This window comes from Panthera onca, chromosome F1, assembly GCF_046562875.1.
Source record: "Panthera onca isolate mPanOnc1 chromosome F1, mPanOnc1 haplotype 2, whole genome shotgun sequence".
Classification (NCBI taxonomy): Eukaryota; Metazoa; Chordata; class Mammalia; order Carnivora; family Felidae; genus Panthera; species Panthera onca.
In genome coordinates, this window is record NC_138355.1 from 47,081,111 (window position 1) to 47,097,211 (window position 16,101).

At 45.5% G+C, this 16,101-nt stretch overlaps 1 protein-coding gene across 5 annotated transcripts in view; it reads left to right on the forward strand.

Annotated features, from left to right (window-relative positions):
• Nucleotides 1-16,101, forward strand: part of SRGAP2 (SLIT-ROBO Rho GTPase activating protein 2) — a 233,672-nt gene that overhangs the window by 157,640 nt on the left and 59,931 nt on the right. For 3 of the 5 annotated variants that reach the window (XM_060644305.3, XM_060644307.3, XM_060644313.2), the window contains exons 6-8: nt 5,925-6,140; nt 6,763-6,891; nt 15,126-15,350. In XM_060644305.3, the coding sequence (XP_060500288.1) occupies nt 5,925-6,140; nt 6,763-6,891; nt 15,126-15,350 (570 nt within the window). The remainder of the gene's footprint in view (nt 1-5,924; nt 6,141-6,762; nt 6,892-15,125; nt 15,351-16,101) is intronic. The other 2 variants (XM_060644306.3, XM_060644308.3) reach the window with 1 other exon arrangement.

Consider the following 16,101-nt stretch of genomic DNA (forward strand, 5'->3'; position numbering starts at 1 on the left):
ACTTCATATACTGACATCTCCAGTCATACTTTCAAAAATATTAGGCAGTAGTTAAGGGTCAAATAAGTTTGCAGATTCTATAGGCCATTAGCAAGTTCAGAGAACAGAATTATGAGTTTCTTCCTCTGTGGGGTGAGATAAGTATAGGACTGGCCCCAGTCAGGCACCATGGCATTAGGGTGACTGACTATCCCAGTTTTCCTAAGAATGAAGGGTTTTCAGGGGCATGAAACTTTGAGTGCTAAACCTAGGGAAGTCCTTGGTAAGCCAGGATGATTGGTCACCCTGCATGGGACGATGGTTTCATCAAGTAGTTACATGGCACTATTATATGCTGGCTTTGGGAAGCTACTTGCTGAATGTTCTCTATCCTCTGTCTGTCAGAGGAGTTAAGAGGAGAACAAAGGAGATCTTATAAGGAGGTTTCCCCTTATTTGCTTTTTGGGAAGGCAGGAAAGGGCCTCTTGTTTCAATGACCCTGTGGGCAATAGAAGTTATTTGTGGGCATGGAATAAAGGAAACCAGGGATATAAGGAACCCACCATATTCAGTACTCTCCTTAGCTTGCATCTCCCCTATTGCCCAAAATATTTCTTTTTAGGAGACTGATTACCCAAAGGTTTATAATTTAAGTACTTTTTAACCTTGATGATCCTCAGGGCAGGGCCTGAGTATTCCCAAATAAAGATGCCTTTGGGCAAGAGGCCCAGACTCACACCATAAGTGGCCAGCTGCCCCTCTGTACTTCCTCTTTTCTGCCTGAAGGACCTTTGATTTCCCTGACATGGCATTCTGTGCCAGGGGTTGCTTCCCACAGCTGCCATTCAGAGAGCAACCCTAGTGAGCATTCTCTTCCATGTATTTTTTCCTCCATAATGAATTGGCTAGTTTATAGGCTGTGGCATAAGTGGTTTTCATTTTCAGACCGGTGATCCAGGAATGCCTTTGAATTTGGGGCACACAGCTTCCCAAAGAACTCTGGAATTCTCTGCCTTGGTTGTATCTGGAAAAGCTCAGCAAGTGCCCACAGGAAGGAGGCTATGGCACTGAAGCCACATGGATTGGCTAAGTAGGAAGAGTCAAGTAAGCCCTAGAACTGAGAAAGCGAGAAGAGGTGTTGGGACACAGGGGCTGTTGTTACCCCAGATGTTTTATGCTTCTGTGCTCCCCCTGAATATATGACTCCTTGAGTTGGTGCTGGAGCTGTCTGCTGGCAGAGCCACTGCAGACTGGTATTTAGCACCTGCTCCCTTGAAGCCATGTCTGTTACTAGTCCCCCAACTCTACTTGACTGTTTGTCTCCAGCAGTAGGCACTAGGGATACAAAGACAAATAAGAAATATCCCTGAACTCAAGGCATTTAGTTTTAATAGAAGGGAGAAAAGTAAAGCAGCAAGTACAATATGAGGTGATAACTTTTGCATGTCTTTCCAGAGGAAGGGCACGAAGTTCGGCTCCTTAGAAAAGTATTTGAATTGAATCTTAATTGCCAAGAGCTCTTTATTGTTCTCTAAATGTTCCTTTTTTGCTGCATTCTGTTCTTGTTTCATGATACAATGTCTTTTAATTTTTCATTGATCTCTCTAGAGATATAATTGATTATTTTTGAAGCTTTTTCCCTTCTGTATACTTACTTTCTGTTCCCTCTAAATTGCTTGTTTTGGTCTTGGCCTTTCATATTAGATGTTTTCCTTAAATGTTTGGTAAGTTTTAGCTGCCTTCATATTTTAAAGTGAGGCAGTGTTGGGGCACCTGGGTGGCTCAGTTGGTTGAGCGTCCGATTGTTGATTTTGGCTCAGGTCCTGATCCCAGGGTCATGGGATCGAGCCCCACATCGGGCTCCACACTGAGCATGGAGTCTGCTTGGGATTCTCTCCTCTCTCTCTCTCTCTCTCTCTCTCTCTCTCTCTCTGTCTCTTTCTCTTTCTCTTTCTCTTTCTCTCTCTCTCTCTCTGTCTCTTTCTCTTTCTCTCTCTCTCTCTCTCTCTCTCTCTCTCAATTCCTCTCTGCCCTACTCCCCCATTCGCATGCATACTCTCTCTCTCTCTCTAAAATTAAATAAAAATTTAAAGAAAAAGCAAGGCATTGAAAAGCTGGTTGGAAGTTCTGGTTAATTACACTTAACCTTTCCTCCCAACTAATCCAGCTCTCATCCTATTCAGAGGAAGACACTGGTGCCTAGTGGCTAGGAATGTGGATTTTGTGATCTGACTGAGGTGTGTCCTTGGGGAAGCCCTGATAACCAGTATTACTAGGTCTTTTATCTTGGATGGTCAGATTCCCTAGACAAGGCTTTTCTGACCTCCTGCCTATGTCTGAGGTCTGAGTTATGAAGAGGCTGAGGCCATTACAATATTCAGTATAGAATTTTCAGTGATCCTCCTGTTTTAAGTTCAGTACCCCTGTCCTCAGCTGAGCCCAGTGTTCCCAATCCATAGATTCCCTATAAAAATAAGCCTCTAGTCCTTCACTGTGGAGGGGAAGGAGTTGAAATCTGATAGTCCAGTGATTCTTGGGCTTCCAGCAGTTTCTCTTGTTTTAGCTTCACCTTCATCTCACTGCCACCAGTTCCCTAGAGCTTCTTTGATATAAGTCTGGTTGCTTCTTGGTTCTGCCTACTTTTGGTTTAAGGTTTGGTAGATATTTACTATTTGCCTCCCTGCTTTTTATGTGTTGCTTTCATTCTTTTTGTTTTCCTCAGTTTATATCTAAAATAATAATAATAATAATAATAATAATAATAGTAACTCTTTTTTATGATTTTAGTGTGGCTTGGAGAGAAAGCATGAATTAAAGTTAAGGCATGAATTAAGATTTAGTTTTTTTGAAGTAAAGTGAATTCTCTTCATAGAACTGAGAATTTAGACTTCTGAGTTTTTTCCCTAGTTTGTATTTGCCTCACTATGTATATATTTCTCCAAGTCCTATCTTGACTTCCCTATTTCTTCAATTGTTTTGGCATCACTTATTCAAGCTTTGGCCTCTGGATACCTCAGTTTTGCGTTAAGTTGAAAGATACTAGTTATACTTCTTCCATATTTCCACAAAGGAGAGATTTAGTGTCATTAAGTCATTGGGGCAACCACATTGATTGTAAAACTACTACTGTGTAGATGACGCATTTCCCAACTGTGGAGAAGAGAAGAAAACACAAAAGAAGAAGTGATGCTTACTCTTAAGAATTCATAGTTTCTTAGATGAGGTAGTATTTTACTCTTTTAAAGAGAGTTCTTCAGGGGCGCTTGGGTGACTCAGTCAGTTAAACATCCAACTCTTGATTTCAGCTCAGGTAATTACCTCACGGTTCTGAGTTCAAGCCCCACATTGAGCTCTGCGCTGACAGCACAGAGCCTGCTTGGGATTCTCTCTCCCCTCCTGGTGCTGTCTCTCTCTTTCTCTCTGAAAATAAATAAGCTTTTAAAAAAGAGAGAGAGTTCTTTGGTGGAAAGGAGCAATATAAATCATTGATTTTTATTATTATTCATAGTGTTTCCTCTTTATTTATCATGCATCTTCAGGAAATGGAAAACTGCTTTCTTAAAAATCATTCATTTTTGTAACTGTTCATTCAAGCTGTTGAATCCATACTCAGATGAAAAGAAAGAAAATGTGGTCTCCTGAATACCCTTCTTCAGACAGGATAACAGATGCCTCTTCCTCACTTCTTAGTCAGCCTGGAATCTGGAAGACCGTTTGAATTACTTAGAAAGGCTTTTAATGCTACCAGTTAAATATCAGTTCTCCTGTGTAGAGAATATACAGAGTTGATCTTATTATGGGAAGTGATGTCAGGTCCAAAATAAGGTGAAGCTGATTTAAGATACTCTGTATCCAAAATGAGACCTTTAAACTCTAATGTACTTTGATTTTGTCAATGCCCCAATATTCTTTATTCTTTCCACCACCTCTAGCTGATCCTAAAGAATCAGTACATCCATAAGGTCCTTCTAACCCAGGGTTTCTCAGCCTTGGCACCATGGACATTTTGGGCCAGACAACTTTGTTGTGGGGGCTGTCCTGTGCCTACGGTGTTTAGCAGCCTCCTGGCTTCTACCCACTGGATGCCAGTAGCAAGCTCCCAAGTGGTGACAATCAAAAATGCCTCCAGATTAGCCCCCAGTTGAGACCACTGCTCTAATATGAAGCCATTAATAAAACCAGCTCCTCTTTGTAAACCTGCCTTGACTGAACTTAACCTTTCCTCCCAACTAATCCAGCTCTGGTCCTGTTCCGAGGAAGACACGGGGGCCTAATGGCTAAGAATGTGGACTTGGTGATCTGACAGACCTGGGTTTGAATCCTGATTCTGCCCTTTACTAGCTGTGTGTCCTTGGATGGGATAGTTTGTCTCCTTCAGCCTTGGTTTCCCCATATTTACAAGTGGAAATAATCGCATCTTTCACAGAGTTGTTGTAAGGGTTAAGTGAGAAAACACACATAAAGCCTCCGACACACAGCACGTACTAATAAGTAAGTGCTGGAGGTTATTATCAATATAATACCCGTACTCTCCTCTGTTGTTCACTCTGCACCCCCTGCCCCCACACATATGCACCCAGCTACCACACTCTGTTTCTCCCTCTCAAGGAAATCGCACGGCACCAAAATGTCAGCACTCTTGAACTTCAGCTTGCTTAGTTGCAATCAGTGTTTTTAATTCCTAGATAGGAGCTAGGGGCCCCTGTGTGGGAACAGAGAGCTCCAGCAGGGAAGAGTGGGCACCTTGTGGCTGGAAGTATGTTTGGGAGGAAACACACACAAGTCCTAGGCTTCCTGGCCTCCTCATTAAGAAAAGAGGTTGGGTGGCGCCTGGGTGGCTCAGTCGGTTGAGCGTCCGACTTCGGCTCAGGTCATGATCTCGCGGTTCGTGAGTTCAAGCCCCGGGTCGGGCTCTGTGCTGACAGCTCGGAGCCTGGAGCCTGCTTCGGATTCTGTGTCTCCCTCTCTCTCTGCCCCTCCCCCACTCGTGCCCTGTCTCTCTCTCTCTGTCAAAAATAAGTAAACATTAAAAAAAAAATTTTTTTTTAAATTAAATAAAATAAAAAAAAAAAGAAAAGAAAAGAGATTGGACTCCCAGACGGTTGCTTCGACGGGGAATTTGAAAACGATATTTCTCTCCTTTTATATATTCCTTCCCGTGGCAGCTCTCGTTTCACCTGATGTGGGTTTTATTCCTTCTTAGGCTCTTACCTGAATTATTGTGTGGGTCTATAGTCTTCTTAGGGTTGTTTTCTAGACCACAGGGTGGCTGTAAGGATGAAATGAGAAGATGGGTGTGTAGCACTCAGCACAGAGCCAAACATATACTAAACGCTCAGTAAATGATAACTGCCATTATTATTGCTGCTGCTGTTCTGGTTCCCATGAGAAAGGGCGTTCGATCTTCACGAAGCAGACCAGACTGACCCCTAGAATGCTAGAGCAGGAGAAAGAGCTTTTGGAGCCTGTCTCCTTCCGTATTTTGTATCTGAAATGTCCAAAAAGCAGACTACTCCACAGGCAGTGCTGCCTTCTTCAGGGTTCCTAACCAGCCAGGGAAAGGGCTTTGCTCTAGGGATCTGAGTGGTGGTGGTGTTTCCTGCGTGCTTGGTGTTGTGAGACGGCTAAGCAATACAAATTACTTAGCCAATATAAAGGAGTAATGATTACAAGTGTTAATAAATAGAAGTGAATAATAGATGATGGGAGACGCGAAGTCATTTTAATAATAAGACATATTGGCTCAGTTCAAGTGCTGCTTTCCTGTGCTTTGGAGTGGTCTTTAATATACAATGTTTGCTGAACCGAACACTTAAGAATTTTTCCCTTAAGGGTATGAGGGTATTGCTTCATGTGGGACATGAATCTGAATCTGTCAGTCTGTAAGGCAGAACTTGACCCCGTTGGCTTGACCTCTGGGGGTGGGGGCGGGGGGTGTCTTGCAGGTCATGAAGACATATCACATGTACAATGCCGACAGCATCAGTGCTCAGAGCAAACTAAAGGAGGCAGAGAAGCAGGAGGAGAAGCAAATTGGAAAATCGGTAAAGCAGGAAGACCGGCAGACCCCACGCTCCCCTGACTCCTCATCCAACGTCCGCATCGAGGAGAAGCATGTCCGGAGGAGCTCGGTGAAGAAGATTGAGAAAATGAAGGAGAAGGTACGTGTGCTTCAGCAGCTTAGGGGCTGGGGACGAGCACTGTGGAAGTCAGGACCGATAGGAGTTTTCCAGTAGGTGCTGTGAAGAACAGAACAAGGTAACTCTGGTTCCTTTAGGGCCTAACAGCCGAAAGTCAGTCCTTGCTGTCTGCCCTGGAAGAAATTCTGGATACTGGAAGAACTTGGGCCCGGGGCGGAGGGCTCCTAGTTCTTCACCTGTAGCAGATTCACCAGAAACCATAGAAACCTTTCCCAAACCTTTCCCAAACCTGGCAGAGGGACTGCACATCTAGGGTTTGGCTTCACATGTCCCGTATTCAGGGGCAGAGGTAGTGACACCTTCTTCTGGACGGTGGCACAAGGATAGAGGATGGTATTTGCAGATAGAACCAAAGTGGGACATGGGTCTAAAGTAGGGAGCCCCATTAACCTTTCCTGGATTGATCTACATTATGCCCTCGAATCTCATTAAACAGAATTAGAACCCAATTTAAGGCAGACAGCGCGTAGGGAGTAGCAGCACAATTGTGGTTCTCGAATGTACTGTCCTTTCATCTTTTAGAGAACAATCTCCCCTTTTAAAAAAAAAAAAAAGCAGAATTGAACTTTTGTTCTCTTTTCAGCGCCAAGCCAAGTATACAGAAAATAAGTTGAAGGCCATTAAAGCCCGGAATGAATACTTGCTGGCTCTGGAGGCAACCAATGCATCTGTCTTCAAGTACTATATTCACGACCTGTCTGACCTTATTGATGTAAGTGCTTAAAGCTGGGGGTTCCAGGGCACCTTTTTCCTGGTTTTAGAGAACTGGTCAGGTGTTCGTTCCCCAGTCCTGTTGCCCCGGCATCTTGGAGCATTTGGAGAAGAATTACGAAGATAGTAGCCACAGCCCGTTAGGGGTTTTGCCATGTACCAGGTACCAGGTGAAGCCCTCTTTGTCTTTTTCAGGTCTTACTAGAATCCTGGGAGGAAGGCACTCTTGTCTCCACTTTTACAGTTTAAAATTCCGAGTTTAGATGACTTCCTCAGAGTCAGCTAATAAGTGACAGGGGCAAAATTTGTACCTAGGTCTGATTACTCAACTCATGCTCATAACTGCAATGCGCTTCTGTCTCCAGGGAAGACTCTCTCACATCAGCCACTTGCACATAGAAGTGAGTGGAAAGAGCTAAGGAGTTAGAATGCCGTGCCTTATATTTAGATGGCACTTAACGTCTCCCACTGCTATTTCACTTGATGGTCATATTGCCCTCTGGATCAGTGATACCACCTCCAATTTGAAGATAAGGAAACTGGGGCTCAGGAGGCTTCCCTGCCCCCAGTTACACTGCAGATGAGGGTCTGGTCGGGAAGGCATCCAGATGCCCCTGACATATGGCCCATTCTCTCTGATATGTGATACAAAGATGACGAGAGAAGTAGGTAGCTAGGCGCGTGTGTTTTGCTTGGGGCGGGCACGAGGGATACGCTTTGTGTCTTTGGCCTCATGGGTCAGCCTTGGCCAGTTTCTCCTGCTGCTTTTCCTCGCACTTCATGGTTGAGTCTTGCAGTCTCTCCCACCCGCAGCCTCCCATCTGGCCCAGTTCCCGAGCCAGTCCTGACCGTAGCTGCATAAATACACCCTTCCCTCCAGTCTTTAAAGTGGAGGGCCTAGAGCCGGCTGGCTTAGTGTCAGCGGCCCAGCCTCCTGGCCTTCAGGTACACGGGGCTGGCCTTCTCTCTGAGGCCTGATACTTGCCTCTAGCTCTTAGCGGGCAGCCACTGGGCTTTACCAGCTTCTGGCCACCCCCTGCACACTCGTTCGCCTGACGTGGTTTCCCGGCGCATGAACCTACCACACTCTACCACACCACGTAGGGTCTGGTCTAAGATTCAGGTCATCCCGGCCTTGTCACTGAACTGTTTTGGAATTCTGCCTTGCTCCCTTCTCCCCGACCTCTCTGGCAAACAGAACTAGACTAGATCATTGGTACTTAAATCTGGCCTTACATGCTTGGGGAACTTTTCTAAATTAGTTCCTTCAGGGGCTCCTGGGTGGCTCACTCAGGTAAGCATCTGACTCTTGGTTTCAGCTCAGATCGTGATCTTGCAGTTTTGTGAGTTTGAGCCCCGCATCAGGCTCTGTGCTGACAGCATAGAGCCTCCCTCTCTCTGTGCCCTCTCCCGCTCGGGCTGCTCTGTCTCTCTCAAAGTAAATAAACAAACTTTAAAAAAAATAAGTAAATAAATAAAATCGTTCCTTCAGCTGGGGATTTTTGATGCAGTAGATTTCAGCCTCTTAATGCCCTGAGTGTCATTGTCTTACTGGGTAAGTGGAGCCCTGATCCCTGCTCAGGCACCGCTTTGTTCTCTTTGCTTGTTGAAGCCAATCTGAACACTGTCCTTCAGCGGAGGTCAGAGCCCTAAACAAGATCCTTTCTTCTCCTGAGAGGAATGGCTCTTCTCTGTTGGGGCAGATGCCTGTTCTCAGCACAAGGAAGAGAATCCTTTCTTATGCTCCATTTCTACTATGTATCTCGCGTTTGGCGAAAAAAAAAATCAGGCTATGCAGTCCATCACACCTCTTCCTCTGGTTTGTCCTTTCCTCTTTCTTTGGCCCTCGGGGCACCTTTCCCACCCCTTTCACCAAAATGCTGACCTCAGGGGGAGAGAGGGCCCTACTGCTGTGTCAGTCATGAGCTTTGCAGCCCATAGACTCTCTAGCAGATTTAAGTAGGTGTTTTAAAATCAGTCGAAGTAGCAAGCTCTTTTGCACCTTTTTCTCATTTAACAAGAAGAAGAAGAAGAAGAAAGGTATGTTAAGAGCCTGTCTTCCTGGGATGTGGTATGGGGTCTCATGAAAAAGAACCCTACCAGCCTCCTCAGTGCTCAGCCAAGGTGTGGGTGTAGGCTACTGTGGCATTCTGGGCCACTCAGTAAAGCGCTCTGGTTTTGTTTTGTTTGTTGTTTGTTTTGCTTTTGTTTTTTGCCTAAGGTGAGGACAGATGTATTACTGTTTTTTTTTTTTTTTTTTTTTTTTTTGTAAAGCTGATAACATTCTGCTCAGTAAATATTTCTTTGGAATGAGGCTATGTGCTTACCATCAAAAATAATTTTTGCCCTAGAGGTATTCATAGACATACAAAGAAATAATTTCCATGTAACTGGCTTATTGCAACACTAAGCACAGGGGGCTTCAAACTGTAGGTTTTCAAACTGTAGGCCATGAGCCATTTAGGGGAAGTCATGAAATCACTTTTATGGGTTGAACTAGCTGTAGAATAGAATAGAATAGAATAGAATAGAATAGAATGGAAAATAAAATATCTTGGTACATCATACTAGTAAGGTTAAGTTTTATTTTGTGAAGCTGTTACGTTAGGGGTGTGTGTGTGTGTGTGTGTGTGTGTGTGTGTGTGTGTGAGTGACAGGATAAGATGTATTTCTTACTGTGAGTTGAAAGTTAAAAAAAGTTTGAGTCACTGCACTAACAGCAGAGGAAAGTGTCTTAGTCTCCTCTATAAGTTCCCTGAGGGCAGGAAACAAGTCTCTTTGCCTTAATATATACACCGGGGCACCTGGCTGGCTCAGTTGGAGGAGCATGCAGCTCTTGATCTTGGGGTTGTGAGTTGAAGCCCCGCATTGGGTGTAGAGATTACTTAAATAAGTAAATAAAAACTTTAAAGAAAATACCTTACCGTATAAACATATACAAGGTGTGCTTAATATATAGCTGAACACATTGTATATTCGTTGAAGGAAGAAAGAAATAGAGGAGGAAGAAGGTAATTTCCTAAGGCACGATTTGTTTTTCCGTTTTGTGCCTTTTAATACTGTTTGAAGATATAGTTTACATTCAGTGCCTGAACTTAAGTGTTACAGTTTCAAGAGTTCTGATAAATTCAAACATCCTGTAACCTACATCTCTATGAAGATATAGAATATTTCCATCACCTCAAAAAGTTCCTCTTTTCTCTTCCCAGTTAGGCCTTCACCCCAGAGCAGCCACTGTTTTGAGTTCTTTCACCATAAATTAGTTTTGCCTTCTGTAACACTCCACAAAGATGGGATTTTACAGTATATACTTTTTGTATCTGGCTTTTTTTGCCCAGCATGATGTTTCTGAGTGTCATCCCTCCTAGTACATATTATTAGTAGTTCTTTCTTTCTTTCTTTCTTTCTTTCTTTCTTTCTTTCTTTCTTATAGCATGTGTGAGCTGGGGCTAGGGGCAGAGAGAGAGGGAGAGAATCTTAGGCAGGCTCCACACTCAGGGCAGAGCCTGACGCGGGGCTTGATCTCATGACCCTGGGATCATGACCTGAGCCGAAATCAAGAGTGGGACGTCAACTGACTGAGCCACCCAGGCGCCCCCTCGGTAGTTTTCTAGACGATCCATGCAATAAAAACGGTCCAAAGGATGATTTGGCAGTAAGCCAACAGGGCGTGAGTGAGTAGGGAGTCTGGGTATCTTAATGTTCTGACCTTCACAGTTTCTAGAGCTTGCTTTAAGACATGGGAGGACTCGCAAGCCAGTCTCTTGCCATCTGTGTTATGTGCACCATGCTGCCTCCTTCCTGGTGGTGCGCAAGTGCAATGTGTGCTGAAAGCATCGAGGACAAGTGAAAAGAAGTTATTTTTGTCGATGCTAGTGCATTGACACAAGGACTAGCCTCTGACTTCGTTTTATAATATAGTAAGATTTCAACTGAGACTGTAGAAGTCCGCACGAGGCATCTGAAACACACCAGGAAAACCTTGACTTCAAGCCAAACAGGCATTCTGAGCTGACCTACAGTCTAAGAACTGTAGGCTCACTGGGAATGTGGCTTTCCTCCCCCGTACTCCTGTGGCTTTCCCAACCCAGGAGCAGACGGATGAATGAAGAACAGGGCGTTGTCCTCGTGCGTAAGCCGGAGGGTTGTGAGTGCTAAGTACGCGGGGAGAGAATCTATGACACCGTGTGCACCCAAGTTGGACATGAGACAACTCAGCTTTCTTAGTAGGAAATCTTATAAACGGCATTTATTTTTCTCTTCTGTGTGACCTTGAAGAGGCTGTTATGAAACACCCATGTTTCTTTTCTAGGCCTTCTCTAGAGCCTCTGGGTGAGGACATGAACTAGAAAAGGGTTAATGAGCTGTCAACTGAAGTCATCACACATCTGGATAGGCTATCATTAAATTCTTATAAAAATTTGATTTCCCCTGAGAGAGTTTTCATCAAACATTTATATAACCCAGCAATGGCCAGGGGAGCTCGGCATGGCCACAGAACTCATCAGAAGCCACCGAAAGCATACTTTGTCCCCATTGTGAGAAAACTAATGTGCTGCCTCTACTCACTATTCTATTCTCCCAGGAACAGAGATGAAATATTCAAATCTCGTTTACCTAACCTTGCCAGAAATTGCTTCTTTGCTAAAGCCTCAGTTTCTGGCTGTCACCCTTGTGGAGATTTGTGGATAGCCAAGGCTCTGGAAAACCTATTCCAAATCTCCCTGGCTTGGCTGGAGGCATAGAGGAGCCAGAGGGCACACTGTGAGTCAGACCCCCACTCTCTGGCACAGAGAAGCTATAGAACAGTTACATAAATGAGGCAGCAGGCAGCCTTGCATAGGCCATACAGAGTGAGCAAAACAATGGGCTTCAGTGGCCACATCTACCCACTTGACGTAGGGTGTTCAGCCTAAATGGATTATTTCCCGAAAGGCTAGAATCTGTACTCCTGGCATCAGTCAGTCACCTGCTGTTTATCAAATGCCTACTGTGAACAAGGTTTCGTGGTAAGGGATACAAAGAAGGAATGACACTGGTCAGGCCCTCTTTGAGGCTTGCCTTCTGGTTGGGGTGATATGAGATGGCAAGTCACAGAGTGAGGGAGTGTGTTCTGTGTCACGTGAGGGCTGCAGATGAGTGTGGTTCTGAGTGGGGGCCAAGGTCAATATATGCCAGGGTTGCAGGGCTGGCTGGCTTCCCAGAGGCTGGGAATTTCATTTGGATCTTGAAGACTGGGTCCATTTCCAACAAGTGAGAAGAATGGGAAATATGTCAAGGGGAGAAAATGCTGGGGAAAGGGCAGAGGTCAGGGGTTTGGGAATCTTGGTGATTGATGTTCAAGTGGCTGCGTGGTGCCAGATGCATGTAAATGCAGTGCCTGTTATCAGCCTCACAACAACCTACAAGGCCGGTGTTGTCCCCATTGGAGGCTGAGAGAGGCTACATTGCTTGCTGGCCATCACGTAGCTGATTTGAGGCCTGCTGTTTTCCAGTCCTCTTCCCTAAGCGGGAGTATGTCATTGGTTAGAGCAGAAGAAAGAAAAGCAAGAAACTAGAGGGAGGTGATGTTGATGGTCAGACTGAAGACAGATTGCCATTTGTGCTGGCCATTGGCCTTGCTTAACTTCGCTGAGCGTCACCTGTCTAGCCTGGGAAATTAAGATAATACCAACCTCGTCGGGGTTATTAGGATTAAGATGTAGAATGCACATAAAGCACTTAGGACACATCTGGTATACAGTAAGCATACTTAGTAAAATAGAGGCATTTTTAAATTTCCAAATTAAGGAAGGTGGACTTCACTTTAGAAAAAAATAAAAGCTTGTGTAGCTTTTATTCTTCAGCAGGGGAGTGGCATAACAAAAGCCACCTTTGAGGACAGTGAAGCAGACAGCACTGGTATAAGATAAGGGTATGAATCAATGCAAAGGTAGAGAAAATGGAGAGGAAAGTGGGGTGACCAAAAATATGTAAAGGCTATGAGGGGTGCCCTGCCTCCCCCTAATTCTCTTCTGTATACAAAGCTCCCCACTGGCCGGGCGCCTGGGTGGCTCAGTCGGTTGAGTGTCCAACTTCGGCTCAGGTCATGATCTCGTGGTCTGCGGGTTCGAGCCCCGTGTCGGGCTCTGTGCTGACGGCTCAGAGCCTGGAGCCTGCTTCCGATTCTGTGTCTCCCTCTCTCTCTGCCCCTCCCCCGCTCATGCTCTGTCTTTCTCTCTCTCTCTGTCAAAAATAAATAAACATTAAAAAAAAATTTTTTTTTTAAGTAACAACAAAGCTCTCCACTGGCTCAGCCCTGGGGGCAGTGTTACTTCTGCTCATAGATTTACAGGCATCCAGTTCATCATCGGCATCTGCGCAGAGCTAGTCAGGAAGGTTTACAAGTTCAAGGGCAGCCTGGGTAGACCAGCAGCCTCTTTCGGAGGAGGAAGGGCCCGTGCACGTGAAGTCTGCCAATCAGCTGCCTTTGTCTTGCTTCCATTTGCTTTTCCCTCCCAACTGAGGTTCCATCCTCCGCCTTTAGTTAAGCTGTCACTGTTGTTCTTCCGCTGCAGCCAGGCACCTGCCAGAGCCTGTTGGCACTGACCCAGAGCCTAGCCCAACAGGCACTCTATTGCTAAGCTCCTTGTCAGATACGAGGAGGAGGAGGGCCATCACATGCTTTTCATTCCCCAATCGTGGCTGCTCCCAATGTGAACGTGATAAGGGGAAAAGCTAGGTGAAGTTCATTTGATGCCTGCCCGTGGAATGAAACAGCAGTCAGGCAGATGGTCTACTCTATCCCTGGATTCTTCTCTCATGTTTCTTCTCAGGTTCTGGATCTCAGAGCTGCTTAAGCAATCGAGGGGATAATGGATGGCCAAGGAATTTGGATGTCTGGGTCCTTTGGGAGGGATGGGGAATATTGTCATAGAGTTACAGAATGCCATTGCTGAAGAGGGCCTTAGGGATTATAATCAGTCCAGGTATTTTCAGACTTTGTCTCTAGCAGAATTCTTTCTTCAAACTAGACCTCATCCCAGTATATTAGGTAGATAAAAGAGCAAAGCTGGTTTGGCTGAACCAGAGATGGGAGGCTCCCAGTTGTACTATTTGCTGCCCAATATCCCCTTCTCAGGGGCAGCCTGAGCAGTGCCATAGAACCTTACAGCTGTGGTGTGCAGCTTAAAAACCACTGGCCTGGCCAAATCTGTTCCTTTTACAGCCAAGGAAACAGGTTCAGGGTTGGGGAGTGGCTTTGCCAAGGTTGCTTGACTTCCTGTCCAGTGCTGCTTTTTTTTTTTTTTTTTTTTTTAAATATTGCCTCTCTCATACCATTTTTTCCTCCCATTTTACCCTAGAAAATCAGAATCCTTCACATGATCTGAATTTTCCCAGTAAGACTTATGCTTAGAAATGATTGGTCTTGGAACTCCTGGGTGGCTTAGTCGATTAAGCATCTGCGTCTTGATTTCGGCTCAGGTCATGATCTCACGGTTCATGGGTTTGAGCCCCATGTCTGGCTCTGTGCTACAGTAGGGAGCCTCCTTGGGATTCTCTCTTTCAGTCTCTGTGTGCTCCTCCCCAACTCGTGCTCTCTCTCTCTCAAAATAAACTTAGAAAAGAAAAAAGAAATTTTTGGTCTTATAAATATTATTTCTGTTGGGCAGGAGCTTTAGTGCAGAAATCCGAGGCTGCAGCTGAGGCCCGTCTTAGAATGGGCGTTGGTGGGGGTGATAACCGACAGAGTCTGCCCCCCATTCTTTTATTTGCCCCCGAGAGTTCAGAGTTTCCGTAAATGACCTGCTCTTGCAACACTTGGGATTTGTGAACCTTGAATGCCGAAATGGCCTGGCTTGGTTCATGTGTAGTGACTTGACCACAGTGACCCTCAGGGAGAGGCAGGCAATATTTTTGTTGTTGAATTTTGTTATAATGGTATCCCCAGAGAAACCCTAAAATGGAAGAGGATTCCCTTTAACTCTCAGCTCTTCTCATGTTTACTGAGTAGCCAGCCGTGCGCAGCACATGATTAAATAATCTCATCCTATCCTATCCTTCTGACCACCCTGCAGTCCTCTGAGGCGTGTTTACCATTGGACTGGCAGCTAAAACCATAAATCTCACCCAGATCTTGGAAGCCAGAATGCCAGTCTCATTGATAGGGTCATATTTGCCACGGGGGCCACCATCCCCTTCCTCCAAGCCTCGGGACTGTCCACGGTTTGCTCATGTGCCTTCTCCGTCCCACAGCAGTGTTGTGATTTAGGCTACCACGCTAGCCTGAACCGGGCGCTACGCACCTTCCTCTCTGCTGAGCTGAATCTGGAGCAGTCCAAGCACGAGGGTCTGGATGCCATCGAGAATGCCGTAGAAAACCTGGATGCCACCAGTGACAAGCAGCGCCTCATGGAGATGTACAACAATGTCTTCTGCCCACCTATGAAGTTTGAGTTCCAGCCCCACATGGGGGACATGGTGAGGCCTTCATCCCATCACCACACTCCCTTGTGTCCAGATTCACTACACTGAGGCCACGTTATTCTGGGGCTGGCTTCCTGTCAGGTGGGTGAGGAGCATTCCACCCATTCGGCAAAGAGCTACCGAGCGCCTGCCGGGCTTGACCATAGACGCTGGGGATTAGGGCCCTTGGGGAGCTTCCAGTCTGGTGAGTGGAGAGAGAGTTCAAAATGTGCATAGGGAGGGGCACCCAAAGGGTCCAGCAGGATCAGTGGAGGTGAAAAACAGCAGGTGTGTTCTAAAAACTGACAGTTGAGTATGGTGAGAGGGAAATCGTTGGTGGACGCTTCCAAATGATGAGTCTGGGAGAAGAGCTGAGATGGTGCCAGATACTAAAGGCTTTTGATGGGGAGGAAGGGCTAAGCAGGGCAATAATGATGTGATCTTTTGTCACTTGGCAGAGATCCGAAGGATCTTACTCTCTTGGCTTTAGAAGATTGCAATAAAAGATGTAGTTTTGCTTGGGTATTGAACAAAAAAGAATGAGTACCTACAGACAAGACAGTAGCTAAGATGTCATCCCAGAGGCCTGATGCTGTCTGCCCAGGCAGAAGAACAGAAACATGGGGGCCCTGCTTTGAACTTTTCACCTCTAAGACTAAAACAAGAAGGGCCTCAATAAAGTGAGAAGAACGAGAAGCTCTTTGGTTTTCATTACTCTGAATCTTTTGGTTCCACTTGGGGTGGTTGTGCATGCAAATGAGAGTGA